Raw genomic sequence first — 18,773 nt, 5'->3', positions numbered from 1 at the left:
GTCAATCTCTGAGGGAGGCCACGCTTCTTTGCTGTCACGCACCTGGAATGGCAGTCTGTACAAGGGGGAAATTAGCTGTCTCTAGGGCTCCAACCCACAGGCAGGGCAGAGCAGTGAACAGTCCAAGGCCCAGGCCCTTAGGCAGGGGTGAGCACCAAACACAGTCTAGGACTCAGGCAGTAAACTGACACGGGCCTCCAAGGGTGGGGTGGCAGAGGGTAGGGGGAGACAGGCCCACCCGACTCCACCATGTCCCAGCCCAGGGCCCTAACAGTGGAAGAGTGGGGATCAACCTGCAACACACTGAGCTTGTATCAGGCCAGCACTCTACCAGAGGGTTGTCTAGTTTCCCTGGGCTACTTCCTACTCTCCCCAGGTATGGTACTTCAGTGTGGTGAGTGTCTGGTGTCTCCTCAGGGTACACCGCCAGTGGCAACCCCAACAGTTCCTCAGTGTTGGCTGGGTCTGGCAGCTTTGGTAGCTTGTGCGAGTCCTCAGGGTAACTGAAGTCTTCTGCATCAGCAGTGGGAAGAATGCATCCGTCTCCTCTGGCTGCTGCTTCCCAGCTGAGCTATAGGGCCTGCCTTTTACTCTTCCTGTTCCTGTCCCACACCTCTGCTTCCGGCGTGATGAGTGTGGCCTTCCTGGTTCCACTCACCAGGGGGCATCTGGCCGTCCCTCACTGTCAATCGCTGAGGGTGGCCACACATCTTTGTTATACTGAGCTAATGCTCCTATTCTTGAAAATAGTGCCATGGGACCTTTAATAACTAGACCTCTGTTTTATGAATCATTTGAACATGCCCAGGGGGAAAGGGGCCATTGGTTTATTACAGGGCAGTCAAACTCATTCTGTGGAGAGGACTAAATTACATTTTAAATTATGATCTGTGGGCCAGTGTACAAATGTAGGTCATCATACTACCTTCTTTTCACACCAGCCCTCTCTTTGATGTCAAGGAGAGGTCTGCACTGAGATCCAAGTTAGAATATGCTCTTTGGTGTTATTCAATCCAATTACTGACCTAGCCCATTTAGACCTAAGTTGATATTTGTTGGGATAAAAGCACAAGGCAGGATGGTTGCAGAAAAATAAAACATCTTTAAACTTGGCCCTATATTGCTGATTTTCATCCCTGAAGAAAGAGCAAGAGTATATGACCATAAATATAATGGTCTCCCAATACTACTAAATATTGTAAAATATATAAAATTACAGAATTATTAAATCAACACCAAAGACATACTCTAACATGGATCTCTGTGCAGAGCTCTCCTTGACATCAGATGGAGAGCTTCTGCAAAAAGAATTAATGGTCTCCCAATAGTACGAAATATTATAATACATACAAAATTATAGAATTATTGTACCTGTCAGTAATGACTCTATTGCACTCATTTTTAAAAAGTGCCATAAGGGTAGTGACATCCTCACATTCTTCTGCTTTGATAGTTAACATTCCTTGCCAAATTCTGGAAAGGTCTCGAAGATTGAAGATATAATGAAACTTGGATGGTGTGGGCAGCATCTTTACCTAAAGCCAAAAATATAGTTATTGTTCAAACTCAAAGACATCTAAAAGGAAAGAAGAGTAATACACACTGAAAATAATAATGATACTTGCTTTCATATATCGCAATCTGGGCCTCCTCCTTCTCCCAGTGAAATCAGTGGCAAAAATCTCAGTGGGAGCAGGATTGAGCCCTGTATGTAAAATGTCAACACTTAGAACATGTAACCAAAAGTTCATATATTTTTTGGTTTTCATTAAATAAAACTGATAACTTACAAAAGACATCTCAATCCAACTTCTAAAATATATTGATTAATGTCTTGGTTGTGAATAGTCCTCGCAGATACAGAGCTATCAGGATGACTTGATGCCAAACACTCCAGTTCCAAAGGCAAACAGATTCCTGGCAGAGGGGACAACTGAGCTTCTCCTTGACTGTTCACATGGATCATCACTGTCATAGAGTCTGCCATACTGTCAGTCCTTGTATCATCAGAAGAAATGCTGGGCAGACCAAACAAATCATTCTGAGTTCTGACACCTTTATGCACAAGCATTCTTCAAAGGTCCATAGTTCCTCATATTTGATGATGATCCAGGTAACCTCTCCACCCAAAGGTAGATATTCCCTTCATCAAGAGGCTAAGATTGCTGATGATGAAGGCACTTCAATTCTAGAATCAGGCACCATCTCCCTTTTTTCTTTGTGAAAACAGCGTGAGTAAAAACCCCACCCATTGAACTGCAAATGAACATGTTCCACTGCTCTGAGAGGTAGAAGTCTGTCCACCCTTTGGAGTAGGTCTCTTGTGAGAGAGGTCTCTCAAGAAGGACAGAGAAGTGGAGTGAAGGTAGGGAATCTGAAATGATAAAGAATACCCCAATCTGAAAATCTCTACGACCCAATCGTCTGAGATGATGGGGTCCCAGACTCCCTGAAAATAACAAAGGCAGTCTCCAAAAGGGGGCAAAAAAGAATATAGATCTTCCAGATGTTCTACAGAATGGCTCTTGACCACAGTATCAAAATTGCTGTTTCAAAGTGGATGCAGGGTTTGTAGCAGAAAACACAGAGGCAGAAGGTCTCTATCTCTGAAATCTTTGTCTCTTCCTTGGTGGCTCTGAGACTCTCTGCTGAGTGTATTAATATGCAGAGGGACTCTGTGGAATAACTCTGAGGCCTGGCTTGCTTTCTCTTAGGCACTGGCATGTAGACTCCCAGTGATTGAGACTAGCCCATGAATGTTTCAGGATCCATGATCCTAAGTCTGTGCGTAAAATAACAGGCCCTAGACTCCCTCACAGACCAACAGAGGTAATATGAGTGAGACCTTGGTGAGTGGACAGGGGACACCTCACTGCTGTGTTCAGAGACTGAAGAAAAGGAATATTCCTCCTCCAGGGATGGAGGAGGACTAAAGAGTGATCTCGTCAGTGGTGAAGAAGTGCTGGGTACCATGGCAGTCGCTGGTCCATAGGAGGAACCTTTACTACAGGGCACAATATAGTTGGCTCTGTTAGGTCAGTTGGTACCACAAATGACTTCAGTGCCGAGAAGGTCAGAATTGAGAGGAGTGGAAAAGAGATAATCAGCACAGTGTCATGGTTGCCGAAGGTCATCAATACAGAGTGAATTGACATCAGTACCACAGAACTGGTACCAGGCACAGCCTAGAACTTATCCTGAAATAGTACTGTCAGTCAGCTACCAGTCTTCATCAGGGTGTCAGTGGGACACATTCCAGGCCATGAACCAGCCTTAGAGGGAGTGAGGTGAAGTGAGCTATTTTTCCCCCCACTAAGACCCAGAAAAGGCAACTTGCACTTATGTTCTACAGAGGAACAGTGCTCCTTCCTACGACGATCAGAAGATTTTGCCAAGGAGGACTTGGCAGTCTTGCTAGTCTCTGAAGCCAAGGTTTTCTTAGAAGAAAAGGCCTGGGAACTAGGGGTTGAGTCAGAACTAGCAGGAGCATTCCTACACAAAGGCTGTTCAGGCCCAGGGAGTTATTTTCTCTGAGGTAGGCCTAAAAAAAAAAGTCCAAAAGAAAAAGTCTAAGGCGAGCCTTTCTCGTTTTCTGCATTCTTTTTGAGAAAAAACAGCAGATAGAGCATATGTCCTTCCCCACAGCAAAAAAGGCATCTTGAGTGACAGTTGTTTCGTGGCATAAATGCCTCACAAGATGGGCGATTCTTGAACCCAGGGGTCCTTGGTTGAGTCACAAGGGCTAAATCCCAATACCAGGAAAAATTTCCCTAAAACTATGAAGAAACATATAGGGTTTTTTCTTTCTTTTGTTAAAACCAATGTGTATACCTACACTATTTACACTAACTAACTGACAAACACTACCCTAATTATATTAAGACCTAATTTACAGAACTAAGTATTACAGAAAAATTTTCTGGGTTACGCAGTCTGCAAGAGAAACAGACATTGCTAAGGGTTCTATCTCACAGCCATGGGCAGTAAGAAGAAACAGAATAATGGTTGGGCACAGAGTAATTGGTGGGGGTGTTTACTCGGGGTGCAAGCATGGCCCCAAGCATTTCTGGCCAAAAGGATCTGATCTTACATACATGGAGCACATGCACCAGAGGTGGAATACATATGGACAATCACTCGAAGAACAACCTGAGTTCTGTTCTTGGATGTCAGAGAGGAGTGTAGTCTAGTGGTTAGAACAGTAGCTATAGACTACATAGAGAAACACAGAGGTTTGACAGTTTCTTTCTGAGAACCAGTGTAGTGTCGGCCATATAAGCAAGCTGGTATCTATGCCCAGCTCTACTATAAATTACTTTGTGCATCCTTTTAGTTAAATGTGTCAAATGGAGTAGTTGATATTTGACCTCCTCTTAAGGTATAGGTATGCTCAATAATCAAGGCTGTGAAGTGCACAGAAATATAAACAATAGTGAGCAGAACAGGTAAGATTTGAACTCGTGGTCTCCTGGCTCTCAACACACTGCATGTTTAATTCAGCTAAAGTATATTTTGAGGGGGATTGTTCACTTCACCTTTTCCCCCATACAAGGAACCTGATTCAGTTGAAATACACTACACTGAAGAGCACCCTCGTCCCAGGAATGCATCATTGTACTGGAGTCATTAAGGGTCGATATGGATTTGCTGAGCCCTTCTAAACACTTAGCTCCCTTCCATTCCCTCTCCATTCTGCTGTGTCTCTTTTCCTACCTCAAACATCCCCACACTCTCATATCCTCACACACCTTAGAGAAAGTAGGGGGAGATCTCTTTCTCAATTTCATGAACCCCTAAACTTGCTGTATTAAAACTGCAGGAAATCCCATACACAAAAACTTTGTTTAAAAGGTTTAAGGTTGGTTAAGTGTGACTTCCTGTGATGGGGCGCCTCCACTCCTATCCTCTTTGCTTCAGACTACTCAGAGACCTTCCATTTTGTAGATACCCCCACGCAGTTTATTTATAGTGGTTCACGCCACCACCTTTACATACTAGGGCAGCTGTGGTATTTATGTTATCCAGTTTCACTACCCCTTCTCCTGAAAGGGTGGAGGGAGGGGTTAAATGTATCTCCACCTAAAGAACGCCTTTTTCTTATGCATTGCTAACCTCTTCCTTCCTTCTTTCTTTTCTGTTGTCCACCCACCTTTTGGTCTTCCTTCCTGTGCTCTTTTATCCAGTCTCCTTGTTAATGGAGTAGATAGCTCGTTAACTTCTCAACCCCAATCTGATCAGATAATCACAAATTAATCTCCCACATCAGCCCTATCTGGGGCTTAACTGATTAAACAGTGACCAAAGTGCTGATTCAGTTGCTGGTTCCCAGCACTCTATCACACACCTCTGCACCTTGCCTGTTAGAAAGGTGTTTCATTCCCTTCGCTCTCCTCACTTTACTGGAGGCACTGTTTGGCTTCAATCTTTCTTTGCTCCCAGGATAGTCACCTAGAGTCCCCTTGTAAGGGGTGTGCATTCTCCACCCACAGAAATCACATTTGGTGGATGGAAATTGCCCTCATAACTCCATTTCAGCCCACAGGTCCTTGCACTGGGGGCAACCTGGGGGGCCAGGTTTTTCGTTCTCGCCCCTTTTATTTTGTGGAGGGGTCTGCTTGTGCTACTGCTCCTCCTGGCTACCTGTGGTCACTTGTTCTCCCAACAACTCCATACTGCTCTTGGGGTCCCTTCCTTTGTCATTCTAAAGCAGAAAATCTGAAACTGCTTGACCACTATTAACAAATTTGGGGTTATTTTCATTCCCTGAAACCATTTCCTTGTTTTTCTGTTTTCCTTCTCCCTTAATTTCCCTTTCTTTATTCTCTCTCTAGCATGTGTTCTTCTGGATAATATTTTCCAACCCTTCTAAATTTAACAGCTCTTCTCCCTTTCCTGTGAATTTCACTCCTTCCCCCTGGGATGCCCCTTTTGCTCACCTAGTGGGAAGGGGTTCCAGCCAGTGCCTTACACAAGGGGGTGGTGCAACCCATCTACTCCCCCCAAGCCACTTCCATTTAAATTCCAGTGAACATCCAGGGGCATCTGTGCCATAGGTTAGAGTTTCTTATCCCGATGTATACATTCGGGTGTCACTCTTGCTCTAGGAAATATCCAGTGGGGTTTCACCAGCTCTCATCTGATTAATGAACAGGCTGAGATGGCAGTGTCTACCAGATCCCTTTGATACCTCCTCCCCAATATTACAGAAATGGTAAGTAATTTCCTTCTTTTTCCCTTCTTCGGAGTCCTGGCTCAAACCCAGAATTTTGTAAACCCACAGTCCAAGTATGGGCAGTCTCTTTTTATATGTCCCTGATGCCCATGTGGTAACACGCAAGAACCTGAGACTCCATCAGTGTTCCCCTGGGCTCCTTCTTCTTGGCAGCCTTTCCGAATGTAATTTCTCCAGTCTTCCTCCCTAGATCCATCCTCTTAACCTGCCACCCCCTCACCCCCTGGTAGCGAAGTCCACATCTACAAACTGTCGTATTAGTTTAATTGTTGCATGTAGGGTAATGGGTTGATGCTGATAGACTCATACCCAGATATTCTCTGGGAGAGGAGGACTGTTCAAGAATGACAACATTCATAATATTGCCCACACCTTGACTGTCTGGCCTCAGTGAACAAGTGTCTCAGTCTGTCAATTTTTGGGCAAATGCCTGGGACCTTAACCCCCAGTCTATTTTGCAGCTGGACATTTTTGCCTGTACTTTTCTGTCGAAAGTCCCACCCAGTCTAGGATGGCTGCCTTAACAACTTCATAATCCCTTGCTTGCTTGCCACTGAGAGCCATATAGGTGACCTGAGCCTCCCCTGTTAATTAGAGCGCTAGCTGTAGGACCCAGGTTCCCTTGTCCCTACATCTGCATCTACAGCCACACTCTCGAAAGTAACTAAAAATGCATTGGGGTTATTCACAGGGCCAATCCTGCTGAGGTCCACCCTCCACCCCGATTACCGCTCCCCGTCACAGGGCTCAAACCATTTTGTAATAGTTGTTGCTGTACCTGGGCTCACTCCCTTATAAATTCCTGAAGACTTTTTTGTTGCTCAGCTTAGGTGAGAAAGAATATTCTCTCCACGTGATGGGACTGCTGGAAGGTCTGGAAAACCTTCTGCATTTCCTTCTGCTGTTCAACCAGCCACTGCAATGCCTCCTCCATCTCCCAGCCTGCTGAACCTTTACACCAGCTTCCCCATCAGACTCTCTGTTTGTCCAGATAAAGGCTGGATCCCAGACAAGCTCCCACCTGTGATAGAATTCCTCCACTCCCATCCTCTTTGCTTCACACAAATGGCTCAGAAATCTTCCCTTTTGTAGGTACCACCAAGCAATTTATTTATCGTGGTTCACACCACCACCTTTATATACCAGGGCAGTCATGGTATTTACAATGCTATCCAGCTTCATTACCCCTTCTCCTAAAAAGGGAGTAAAGGTGTCTCTGCCCAGAGAACTCCCTTTTGTCAGTCAGTCCCTCCCTCCCTGCCACCACCCACCTCCTTCTGCTTCCTCCCACCCAACCTCTTGGGCTTCCTTCCTGTGCTCTTTTATCCGGCCTCCTTGTTAAAGGGCTAAGTAGCCCATTAGCATCCCAGTCCCAATCCAATCTGGTAATCAGTAACTTCTCTCATTAATTAGGCCCTTGCTGGGGCCTAACTGGTTAACCAGTGACCAGAGTGCTGGTTCAGCTGCTGATTCCCAGCACTCTGTCATATTTCCTGTCACAAGGCAAAGCTTTTAAAAAAAAAAAGAAAAGAAAAAGAAAAAAGAAATACCAAATTATGAGACACCTCTTACCTGTACCACAATGCCTACACAGCACAGTTCCACATTAAGAAAAAATAAGACAATAAAAAACAAACTCGACATTGTCATAAGGAACTTCCTTCTGCCTCCAGCTGCTAAGGGACACACTGCACAGAACACATTAATCTCCCTCACAATATAATGCAAAACCTTAATCACAACTCATGCTGCCCCCACAAATACATGACCCACTACACACTTAACTTGTGCACATATGTGGATACTGAATATTTGCTAAAGTTGCTGAGGATGTAATTAAGGTTGTGTGCTATATTGTGAGAGAGATTAACATGCTATCTGAAGGGCTTCCTTATCATTTGGCTTGGAGGCAGAAGAAAGTTCCTTGTGATACTGCCTGTTACTCAGTGGAAACTGTGTCCCATAACTTGCTGTTGTCTTGCTTTTTAGTATTAGAGTTGGGTGGAATGTTGTCAGATCTAATCACCGAATCCCTCTTAAATTACTCTTTTGTTTACAGAATTTACATTTGTACTACCAAGGTCAGAAATAGGCCCAAAGATTCATTGACTGCCAAGGTGGCATGTTCATGGTTCTGTTTCTCCTGAAAGGTTTGTTAATATAAAACACATTTACAAAAAGGCAACTGCATTCCTTATAAGGCTTCAGATGTCTGAAACCCAATCAGCTCCAACAGGAGAAAAATAGAAATCTGAACTCACATCTTGGCAGGTGAGAAAGAGGGAAAGATTTTCAAACATACACAAAATCTATTAAAGATTTAGGAATAATATTATTATTATTTATTATTAAAAGTATTTCTAATGAGTTCAGATGCATATTTCCAGTTCACACTGTCATGTATTTGAAAAACTCTGTGTACAAGCATATGAGAGTAGAATCTGGCCCACAAAGAAAATGGAAATGACTTAGCGATGAAGGTATATCATAATCAGGGCACAGATTCGACCTCTATCACATATTGACCCCTCTTTCATGGTGCCTTCTTATCTTTCAGAATTATAGAATTACAGAAATGTAGGGCTAGAAGGGATCTCAAGAGGTCATCTAGTCCATTCCCCAGCACTGACATATACTTGCACCATCCCTCACAGACGTTTATCTAGCCTATTCTTAAAAACCCCCAATGATGGGAATTTCCACAATCTCCCTAGATAATCTGTTCCAGTGAAAAACGTTTTTTTCCCTAACATTTAACCTAAATCATTCTTGCTGCTTACTATACCAATTCTTCTTGGCCTACCCTCAGTGGACATGGAGAACAATTGATCACCATCCTCTTTATAATAATCTTTTATATTTAAAGACAGCTATCCAGTCCCCCTTCAGCATTTTCTTCTCTAACTAAACATGACCAATTCTTTCAACTTTTCCACATAAATCATGTTTTCCAACTTTTTGTCATTTTTGTTGCTCTCCTATGGCCTCGCTCCAGTTTGTACACATCTTTCTTAAAGTGTGGTGCCCAAAACTGGACATAATGCTCCAGCTGAGGCCTCACCAGTGCCAACTAGATTGGCACAATTATATCCCGTGTCTTACAACAGTTGTTAATGGATTCCCACCACAGTCAGGAAGAGGGTAAAAAGCTCCTCTGGGCACAGTCAATCCCAACCTGGCATACATGTGAAACCTGCCAAACCTAGAGATGGGATGATCCAAGTTTAGTAAAGGGTCGCATTCAGAGAGCAGGGGCTGCTTACTGGGAGAATGGCTGAAGAACGTCTGCAAGCTGGATCTTCTGGAGAAGCAGAAGGACATACTTTACTCTAAAAGAAAAGGAGTACTTGTGGCACCTTAGAGACTAACCAATTTATTTGAGCATGAGCTTTCGTGAGCTACAGCTCACTTCATCGGATGCATACTGTGGAAACTGCAGAACCTTAGCTCATGCTCAAATAAATTGGTTAGCTCTGCAGTTTCCACAGTATGCATCCGATGAAGTGAGCTGTAGCTCACGAAAGCTCATGCTCAAATAAATTGGTTAGTCTCTAAGGTGCCACAAGTACTCCTTTTCTTTTTGCGAATACAGACTAACACGGCTGTTACTCTGAAACCATACTTTACTCTGTTTTTCCTTTTTGTTTAGAAACCAAGTTGCTCAGCCTGCTTCTTCAGACACAATGAGGTTCGGAGCCCAGACAGCAGAGAAGGAAGTCTGTGATGAGAGAGGCTCCTTTCCTCACACCACAGGAGTGCCCTAGAGGTCATCCCAGAATGACATTTACCTTTTTCACAGAAGTATCACATTGTTGAGTCATATTCAATTTGTGACTCTTTGTGGGGGATAGAGTGACAATGTGTGTCACTATAACACCCAAATCTTTTTCTGCGGTACCACTGCCTACCCAGTTATTGCCCATTTTGTATTTGAGATTTCCTCCATAAATGTAGTACTTTTCACTTGTCCCTATTGAATTTCATCTTATTTATTTCAGACGAATTCTCTAATTTGTCAAAATCATTTTAAATTCTAATCCTGCTCTACAAATAGCTTGTAATCCCTCCCAGATTGGTGTCATCTGCAAAATTTATAAATGTAATCTCCACTCCATTATCCAAGTCATTAATCAAAATGTTGAACAGAACTATATCCAGGACAGACCCCTGTGTGACCCTGTTTGATATGTCCTCCCAGTTTAATTTAATCTATACCATATTAATGGTATTTATATGCTTATGAGAATGTCAGATCAGAATGGGAATGTGTCAAAAGCCGTACTAAGGTCAAGGTATGTCATGTCTACTACTTTGCCCTTACCCACTAGTCTGGTTACACTGTCAAGAATGAAATTAGGTTGGTTTGGCATGATTTTTCTTGTTGGCCATTAATTATCACCTTATTATTCTCTAGATGGTTACAAGTGGATTGTTTAATAATTTTTTCAATACCCTTCCAGGTATTGAAGTTAAGATGACTGGTCTATAATTCCACTGGTCCTCTATTTTCACCCTTTTAAGACAGGTATTATGTTTGCCATCCTTCAGTCCTTTGGAACCTCACTTGTCTGAGTTCTAAAGATAATCGTGAAGTATTTCAGAGATATAATAAGGTGAATTTCAACAGGCCCTGCCAACTTGAATATATCTATTTTATCTAAATATTCTTTAACCTATTCTTTCCCTATTCTGGCTTGTGTTCCTTCCCCCTTGTTAATATTAATTACGTTAAGCATCTGATCACAATTAGCTTTTATAGTGAAGACTGAAGCAAAAAAGGTATTCAAGATGTCAGCCTTCTTTGTGTCATCTATTATTTGCTCTCCATCCCCATTAAGTAATGGACCTACACTTTTCTTCATCTTTCTGTTACTTCTAATGTATTTATAGAACCTCTTCTTATTGCATTTTATGTCCCTTCTCAGTTGTAACTTATATTGTGCCTTAGCCTTTCTGATTCTGTCCCTGCATGCTTGTGCCACTCTTTTATGCTCATCCTTAGCAATTTGTCCTTGCTCCCACTTTTTGTAGGATTCCTTTTTAATTTTCAGGTTATTAAAGAGCTCCTGAGGGAGCCATATTGGTCTCTTACTAGAACTAAGCTTTAATTTTAAAAAAAGTAAGTTTCTAGATCTTTTGGTTGCTGAGAGTGTCTTGAAAATGTGAACAGGGTATAACTGATGCAATGATGTATACTTGCTTTTGCAGAATCTGAAATAACTTTTAGAGGTGTGAACTACCCCATTTATTTCAATGGGTGCTAACTCAGATGCTCAATATAAGAATGTTTACTTTCTCTTTGATAAGCAGTGAAAGTCAGTACTTTTGGCCTGACCTACACAAATTTTGTACCAGTATCACGATTTTAGTTAGGGATAACTTAATTTTTTTTAACCAAAATAGCTATACCAGTGTAAAATACCTTTATATTGATATAACTGTGTCCACACTAGCAGTGTTGTACAGCTTTAACTATGCCAATATAGTGAAAATGGTACAACTTTTGTGTGTGGAGAAGCCCCAAGAAAAAAGAGGAAGGATAAAATTATAAAGAGCTGCATAATCTATTGTGAGTAACAGCTCATTGGTGCCATGAGTGAGTGGACTTGGGGAGTAACACCACTTTCCCCCACCACTTTGCCCTAACCCAAAGAGCCTAGCACAGTCTAGTGGAGCATCTGAGACCCCTCTAAGAGGAGCCATGGTCATGAAGCCCAGTGGAGCATATGAGTTTCACCAAGGGAAAGCCCAGTACGAAGAGCCCAGCAGAGCAAGCAGATCCCATTTTGGGAAAGCCAAGCCCAAAGGGCCCAGCAAGCATTCTTGATCACATTTGGAACATTTGCGTAATCTACTCTGAGTGGCATCTCATGTGGGTTGATCTTATTTTTGAGCATAGTTTGGAAGAGCATCACCCACATTTTCTCACCTCATTAACCGCTGATCACAGTGGGTAACGACTGTGGGTAGTTTTATGAAACATATGTTTTTAAAATTTTGAAATAAGCACCTAACTTATGGTAATAGGCACCCTGTTAATAAATAGTGAATACAACTCCATTATTTCCTGTATTCTGTACCTTAGTCCATTGCCACAATATTCTGCCTGCTGGAACTAATTTCTTTATCATGTCACATATTTCAGGATTGAATTTTCTGCATGGATGAAAGTATCCACAGCCAATTATTCCTGAAAAATAAGATGCAATATACAAGTTCACAATGATTGTAAGATATAATTCATTCTTTCCTAAGAAAGAAAGGTTATTTACCTTACAGTCGCCATGGTTCATTGAGATACATTGTCTACATAGATTACACTTCTGGTCTGGTGCACAGGCCCCCCATTCATGTGAGATTGGATTTTTTTGGCCAGCAGTGTCTATTGGGGCTGTGGCTGTGCTCTAGATGGCCTTGCAAATACACCCTAGAAGGACATAAAGGGTGGAATGGACCTTACCATCTTTCAGTTCCTTTACCATTACAGAATTCAAGTGATATAGGACTCTGAAGTAGCAGAGAAGGAAGGTGTGTCAGAGAATCAATGGGAACAATACATCTAAAAGAACTGCAGTTACTGTTAGGTAAGTAATCATTTTTTCTTCTTTGAGTGATTGTCAACATGGATTCCACTTCTAGTGACTAGCAAGCAAGGACCTCATAATCAGAAAGTGAGTGCTAGGAGTCCTATTTTAATAATGGTTGCAAGACAGGTCTGCCTAAGAGGACGTCAAATCTTGAGGTCTCAGCTAAGGAATAGTGCTGGATAGAAGTGTGCACTGATTCTCATGTAGCTGCCCTGAACATTTCTGAAATTGATATGCTTCCCAAAGAAGCCGCAGAAGTTGCCTGAGCCCTGGTGGAGTGGGCTCTAGGCTAATTTTGCTAACTCATAGCACGATCTAATACAGTTAGATATCATTTAGATAGTCTTTGGGTGGATATTGTCTGACCTTTCATCCTATCAGCAAATTCTACAAACAGCATGGGAGAGTTCCTGAAGGTCCTGTTCTGTCAAGATCACATGAAAGAGCCCTAACCCCATCAAGGGTGTGAACTTTGGCGTCCCCTTGTTTAAGTGAGGCCTGGAAAGAAAACTGGACAGTGAATCATCTGATTCAGATGAAAATCTAAAACAACCTTTGGTTAAAATTTAGGGTTAAGCTTCAGGGTCACTTTGTCTTCAAGGAGCACCATGTCAAGTGGACCATCCATGAGGACCTGAATCTCCCCTACCCATTGAGCTGATGTTATAGCTACAAAAGGCCCTTTTCATGGATAGACAGTATAGACAGCAAATTGTTCTGCTGAGACTGCATTAAGGTCCCCTGAAGGAGAGGGCCCCTGGACTGCGGAAAATGTACGAATAAGATCCTTGAGAAATCTAAGCAATTATAAGGTGATAAAATATGGTGGAGGACAGTGACTGGGTATTGTTGCTAAATATATACGTATGGAGCTGATGGATAGCCCTAAATGCTTTAGTGATAGCAGACAGCCCAGAATAGTAGGTACGGGGCTTCTAAGGGAGGTAAGTGGCATTATAGAGCCAAAGAGAGAATCTCTTCCATTTGACTGAATAGGTCAGTCTAGCTGAGTCCTTTCTGCTGTGTATCAGTATCATGGATATCAGCAGGAGCAGCTTCTTTTGACAGTAATTGATCAGCCCATATCTATGTTGTCAGATGCAGTGATGCTGGGTTTGGGTGAAGGATCTGACCTTTGTTCTGGAAGATCAGATCATATCAAGTAAGACAGGTAATGTTATCAGAGGGTGAGTTGACAGGTTAATTAGCTGTCTGGACCAAGCTGGGGCTAGCACAATCACTACTGCTGAGTCCTGCTGAGTACCCTAAGTATTAACAGGGATGGTAGATAAGAAATTGGTGGATAAACAGAGACCATGAGACAAGCAAAGCATCCAACAGGAAGCCTGGATTCAGGCCTTCCTTTGAACAGCATGTTTGGCATTTCTTGTTCCAATCTGAAGCAAACAGGTCAACTGTCAGGTATCCCCACCTGCAAAGCTGCTCAGTAGGATGGTGTCTTTGACAGTCCATTTGCAGTCATTTGCAAATTGCCTGCTGAGCTGGTCCATTATGACATTCTGCAAGCCTGGTAGTTGCAGAGCTACTTGTGTGATTCGGTGACGAATGCACTAGTTCCAGAGATGAACAACTTCTTGGCAAAGTGTGTATGTGTGGGTGGGTGTGGGGGGGAGGAAGGAAGGAATGTGCTCTTCCCTGTCTGTTGACATAAAACATTGTTTTGTGTTGTCTGTCATTATCTGGACTTTTAGTCAATGTACCATGGGAAGAAATGTTGTGCACACTAGACAAATAGCTCTAAGTTACAGAAATTTTATTTGAAGGTGAGTATCTGCAGGAGTCCAGAACTCTTGTGTCTGTGAGGAGTCTAGGTGAACTTCCCACCCAAGTATGGAGGCAGCTGTGACCAGTTTCTTGGTAGGGAGGGAGGAGAAAACAGTACTCCTTGCATACCTGGAAAGGGTCCTTCCACCAGTTTAATGATACAAGACTTTTTGAGGAACCTGAACCCTCATGTGCATGTGATGTCTATTGGGTAGATACACAGATTTCAACCACCCTTGCATGGAATGTAGGTGATGTCTAGCATGCTGTATAATGTACGCTTAAGAGGCCACATGAACCAGGTGTCTAAGGCATACACTTACAGACATTTGTGGGTAAGCCTACAGCTGGCTGATGAGATCTAGTATGGTCTTGAGTCTTCCCTATGGCAGATAAACTCAGCTGATGTGGAATCCACCAGCACTACCTCAATCAACTCTCTTTTCTGGGTCAACAGCAATAATGACCTTTTTTTGTTTTTCCTGAGACCCAGTGTGGTGAAAAGATGTAGGATTTTGTGAATGGAACATTCACTTCCTTGAACACGGCAATCATGGAGGTCTGGGTATATCTGACTCCCTTAGGTCCTTATATAGGCCACCATGACTGCCATGCACTTGGCAAATTCTCTGGTATGTACAGCTGAAAGACCAAAGGGCAGAAGTCAATACTGGTGGTGGGAAGTTCCCACTTAGAATCTCAAGTATTTTCTGTGTGCTGAGTGAATGGATAGGTGAAAGTATGTTTCTTAGAAACTGAGAACCACAAACCAGTCTAAGAAATCTAAGGATACTGAGCCTAGGGTTACCCTCCTGAATTAAAAATGGTAGATGAACTTGCTGATAAACCTCAAATCAAGGATTGGATACCAGCTCCCCTTCTTCTTCAGGATAAGAAAGTAATGTGAGTAAAATACTTTCCCTCTGAACTGCAGAGGCAGGTCTTCCAGTGTGATGAGATTTAGAAGGGAGATGTTTCTTACTTTAATAATATCTCATGAGAGGGCCCTCAAAGAGGCTAGGAAAGGGGGGAAGGAGATAGGAAGAGACTGAAATTGAATAGAATCCCCACACTGATCACCCCTAAAACACAACTGTCTAAGGTAATTCAATTCCAGGCTTTCTAAAAATTCAAAAGCTGGTGTCAAAAAAATAGAGGGAAGGGTATAGATACTCAAAAGTCTCCGCATGGCTCTTGAAGTTGGCATCAAACTTACTGCTTTGAGGTGGACATGGGATGTGCAGCTGCAGAGGAAGAGACAGAGGGCCTTCTATTTCTTCCCCAATGGCTTTGATGATTTTAGTGGTTTGTAATAATAGGTCTTTATCTAGAGTAACTTTGTGACCTGGCTGCTTTCTACGGGCTGGCATGTAAACTGCCAGGAACTGAGAGTGGCTCTCAAATCACGCAGAGAGTGCAGGTCTTCATTGGTTCTAGCGTTGGACTGGTAACAACTTTTTAATAGGAAGTCCTCACTTATCTCAAGCTCCTTTGGTATGCCTGAAAATTGTAACCATGAAATCTTGAACATGGCGATGGATGTAGCCATTGATTGTACTACAGTGGCCAACATATCTAATGCTATGTAGTGATGTATGAGTCACCAATTGTCCCTCAGTTACAAAGATTTCAGTTTCTCCCTATTTTATTGAGGGAGTTTTTAAATAAATTCTGATAGTTTGTCCCTATTAAGACAATCAAACTTTTCTAGGAGCTCACGGTAATTTGCAATATGAATTTGCAGATTTGATGAGTATTTTTTCTTGCTAAATACATTTTTTTTCAAATCATTATCTTTTGGAGTTGTTTTTGGGCATCCCTGCTGTCATGACCTTTCTTGCATTGATGCTACTACCACAGATCAAGAAAAAAACAGTTACTCACCTCTCGTAACTGTTGTTCTTCGAGATGTGTTGTTCATGTCCATTCCAGTCAGGTGTGTGCATGCGCATGTGCCTGTTGGCTGGAATATTTTTCCCTTAGCAGCATCTATTCGGTCGGCCTGGGCACCCCCTAGAGTTGCGCCCTCATGGTGCCTAATATATAGCCTTGCCGACCTGCCAACTCTTCGGTTCCTTCTTCATAGCTACTCCAACAGAGGGGTAGGAGGGTGGGTATTGGAATGGACATGAACAACACATCTCGAAGAACAACAGTTACGAGAGGTGAGTAACCGTTTTTTCTTCTTCGAGTGCTTGTTCATGTCGATTCCAATCAGGTGACTCCCAAGCAAATTCAGGAGGTGGGGTCAGAGCTGTCCACTGATTGGAGTACTGCTCTACCAAAGGCCACATCATTTCTGGCCTGTCTAGCAATCGCATAATGCACAGCGAAAGTGTGTATTGATGACCAAGTCACCTGCCCTGTAGATTTCCTGGGTGGGGACTTGAGCCAGGAAAGCTGTTGATGAAGCTTGCTCTCTTTTAGAGTGCACCGTTATTGGGGGCGCTGGGATACTTGCTAGATTGTAGCACTCAGTAATGCAGGTCACAATCCATGATGAAATGCGCTGTGTCAAAACAGGCTGACCTTTCATCCTGTCCGCTACTGTGACAAAGAGCTGTACCGACTTCCTGAATGGTTTTGTCCTCTTGATGTAAAAGGCCAGCATTCTGCGGACGTCGAGAGTGTGGAGCTTCTGCTCCCTGCTACTTGCATGAGGTTTGGGGTAGAAAACTGGGAGGAAAATGTCCTGGTTTATGTGGAACTGCGACACAACCTTCGGGAGGAAAGCCAGATGGGGGTCTGAGCTGAATCTTGTCCTTAAAAAATATGGTGTAGGGCGGCTCCAATGTTAGAGCCCTGAGCTCAGACACCCTCTGGGCTGAAGTTATCACCACCAGGAACGCGACCTTGTAGGAAAGGTAGAGCAGGGAGCATGTTGCTAGAGGCTCAAAGGGGTGCCCCATGAGCCCAGAGAGGACCAAGTTGAGGTCCCAAGCAGGAACCGGTTGGCGGACAGGTGGGTACAACCTGTCGAGGCCCTTCAGGAAGCGGGTGACCAGGGGGTTAGCTAAAACTGAGCGGCCCTGTACCCCCAGATGGAAAGCCGAGATGGCAGCCAGGTGCACTCTTATAGAAGACAAGGAGAGACCTTCTTGCTTCAAGTGGAAAAGATAATCCAAAATCTGGGGCACTGGGGCTAACGCTGAGCTGACCAGACTGAAAATATCTTCCACTTGGCCAGGTATGTGGAATTGTCCTGGCGGTTCTGCTGCTGGAACCTTTGAGGAGGTTGTGCCAGGGTTGACGACGGGGCCAGAGGCAAAGGCGTTGGGACTGTAGGCGCCAGGGGCAGATGCGTAGTGGAAGGCGGTACAAAAGTGGTGGAGGCCACTGAAGATGCCACTGACTGAGGGCCCTGGGTTCCTCCCTGGCTCAGGTGATAAGACCAGGGGGTCCAGAAGGGCCACTGAGGCGGATTCTACCACTGCGGAGGCCACGCATGATGTTCCCTTCTGTCTCTGCCCGACCTCTCTCTATGGCTTCTGCTCCTACTCGAGCGATAGGAGTTGGGCTCTGACTCTGAGGTCTCAGACACAAGACCACGGCGGAGCTGATCTTTGATGCCTCAAACGTCAAGAACTCGGGGAGCAGGAAGGCTCTCTGTCGGAGCGAGTAGGCACCGATGGACAAGGCGAAGGTGTGCGCCTCGACATCATAGCTGGCTTCCCTTTAGAGTGCACCAGAGGACGCGGCTCCGTCAGCACTGAGGGTTCCTCCTTGGCAGGCGAGAATGGTGCTGTTAGGTGGAGGAGGTCTCGAGCAGCCTGGTAGGCTTCCGGCATGGACAGGAGCTGCAGCTGCTGCGTAGGTACCAGTGATCGAGGTGGGGCCAGACTTGACTGCTGCAGCTTGGCAGCAGTCGACACGGCCCCGGAAGGAGATGTCGAGGAGTGGCCCACCTGGGGTCACACATCTCGAGGCTTAGCTGGAGGAGAATGGTTGCTGGCTTTTTCTTCTTTTGAGGCACCGGCAAGTGGGAGCAGAAAGGCCCCATGACGGGTCCTGTGAGGAACCATGGTGGTGCTGGGTGTCCGTGGAGGAGTCCTTCCTTGGTGCTGAACTTGCCGACAGCACCAGGGCACTCTGCGTCAGGGACGACACTGTAGGGGTCAGGTCTTTCCAGCCCGGGTCGGAGTGGGGGCATAGGACTGCCTCCATGAGGA

At 44.0% G+C, this 18,773-nt stretch overlaps 1 protein-coding gene across 1 annotated transcript in view; it reads right to left on the bottom strand.

Annotated features, from left to right (window-relative positions):
• DNAH8 (dynein axonemal heavy chain 8) overlaps positions 1–18,773 on the bottom strand; it is a 589,186-nt gene that overhangs the window by 133,233 nt on the left and 437,180 nt on the right. Inside the window, exons 58-59 of the mRNA XM_084624647.1 lie at positions 12,313–12,422; positions 1,372–1,535 (exon numbers count right to left, since the gene is read on the bottom strand). Coding sequence (XP_084480773.1) covers positions 1,372–1,535; positions 12,313–12,422 — 274 coding nt within the window. The remainder of the gene's footprint in view (positions 1–1,371; positions 1,536–12,312; positions 12,423–18,773) is intronic.

The sequence above is a fragment of the Lepidochelys olivacea genome (assembly GCF_965140295.1).
Source record: "Lepidochelys olivacea isolate rLepOli2 genome assembly, chromosome: 3".
In the NCBI taxonomy this organism is placed as follows: Eukaryota; Metazoa; Chordata; order Testudines; family Cheloniidae; genus Lepidochelys; species Lepidochelys olivacea.
This window is presented reverse-complemented; position numbering and strand designations above follow the sequence as displayed.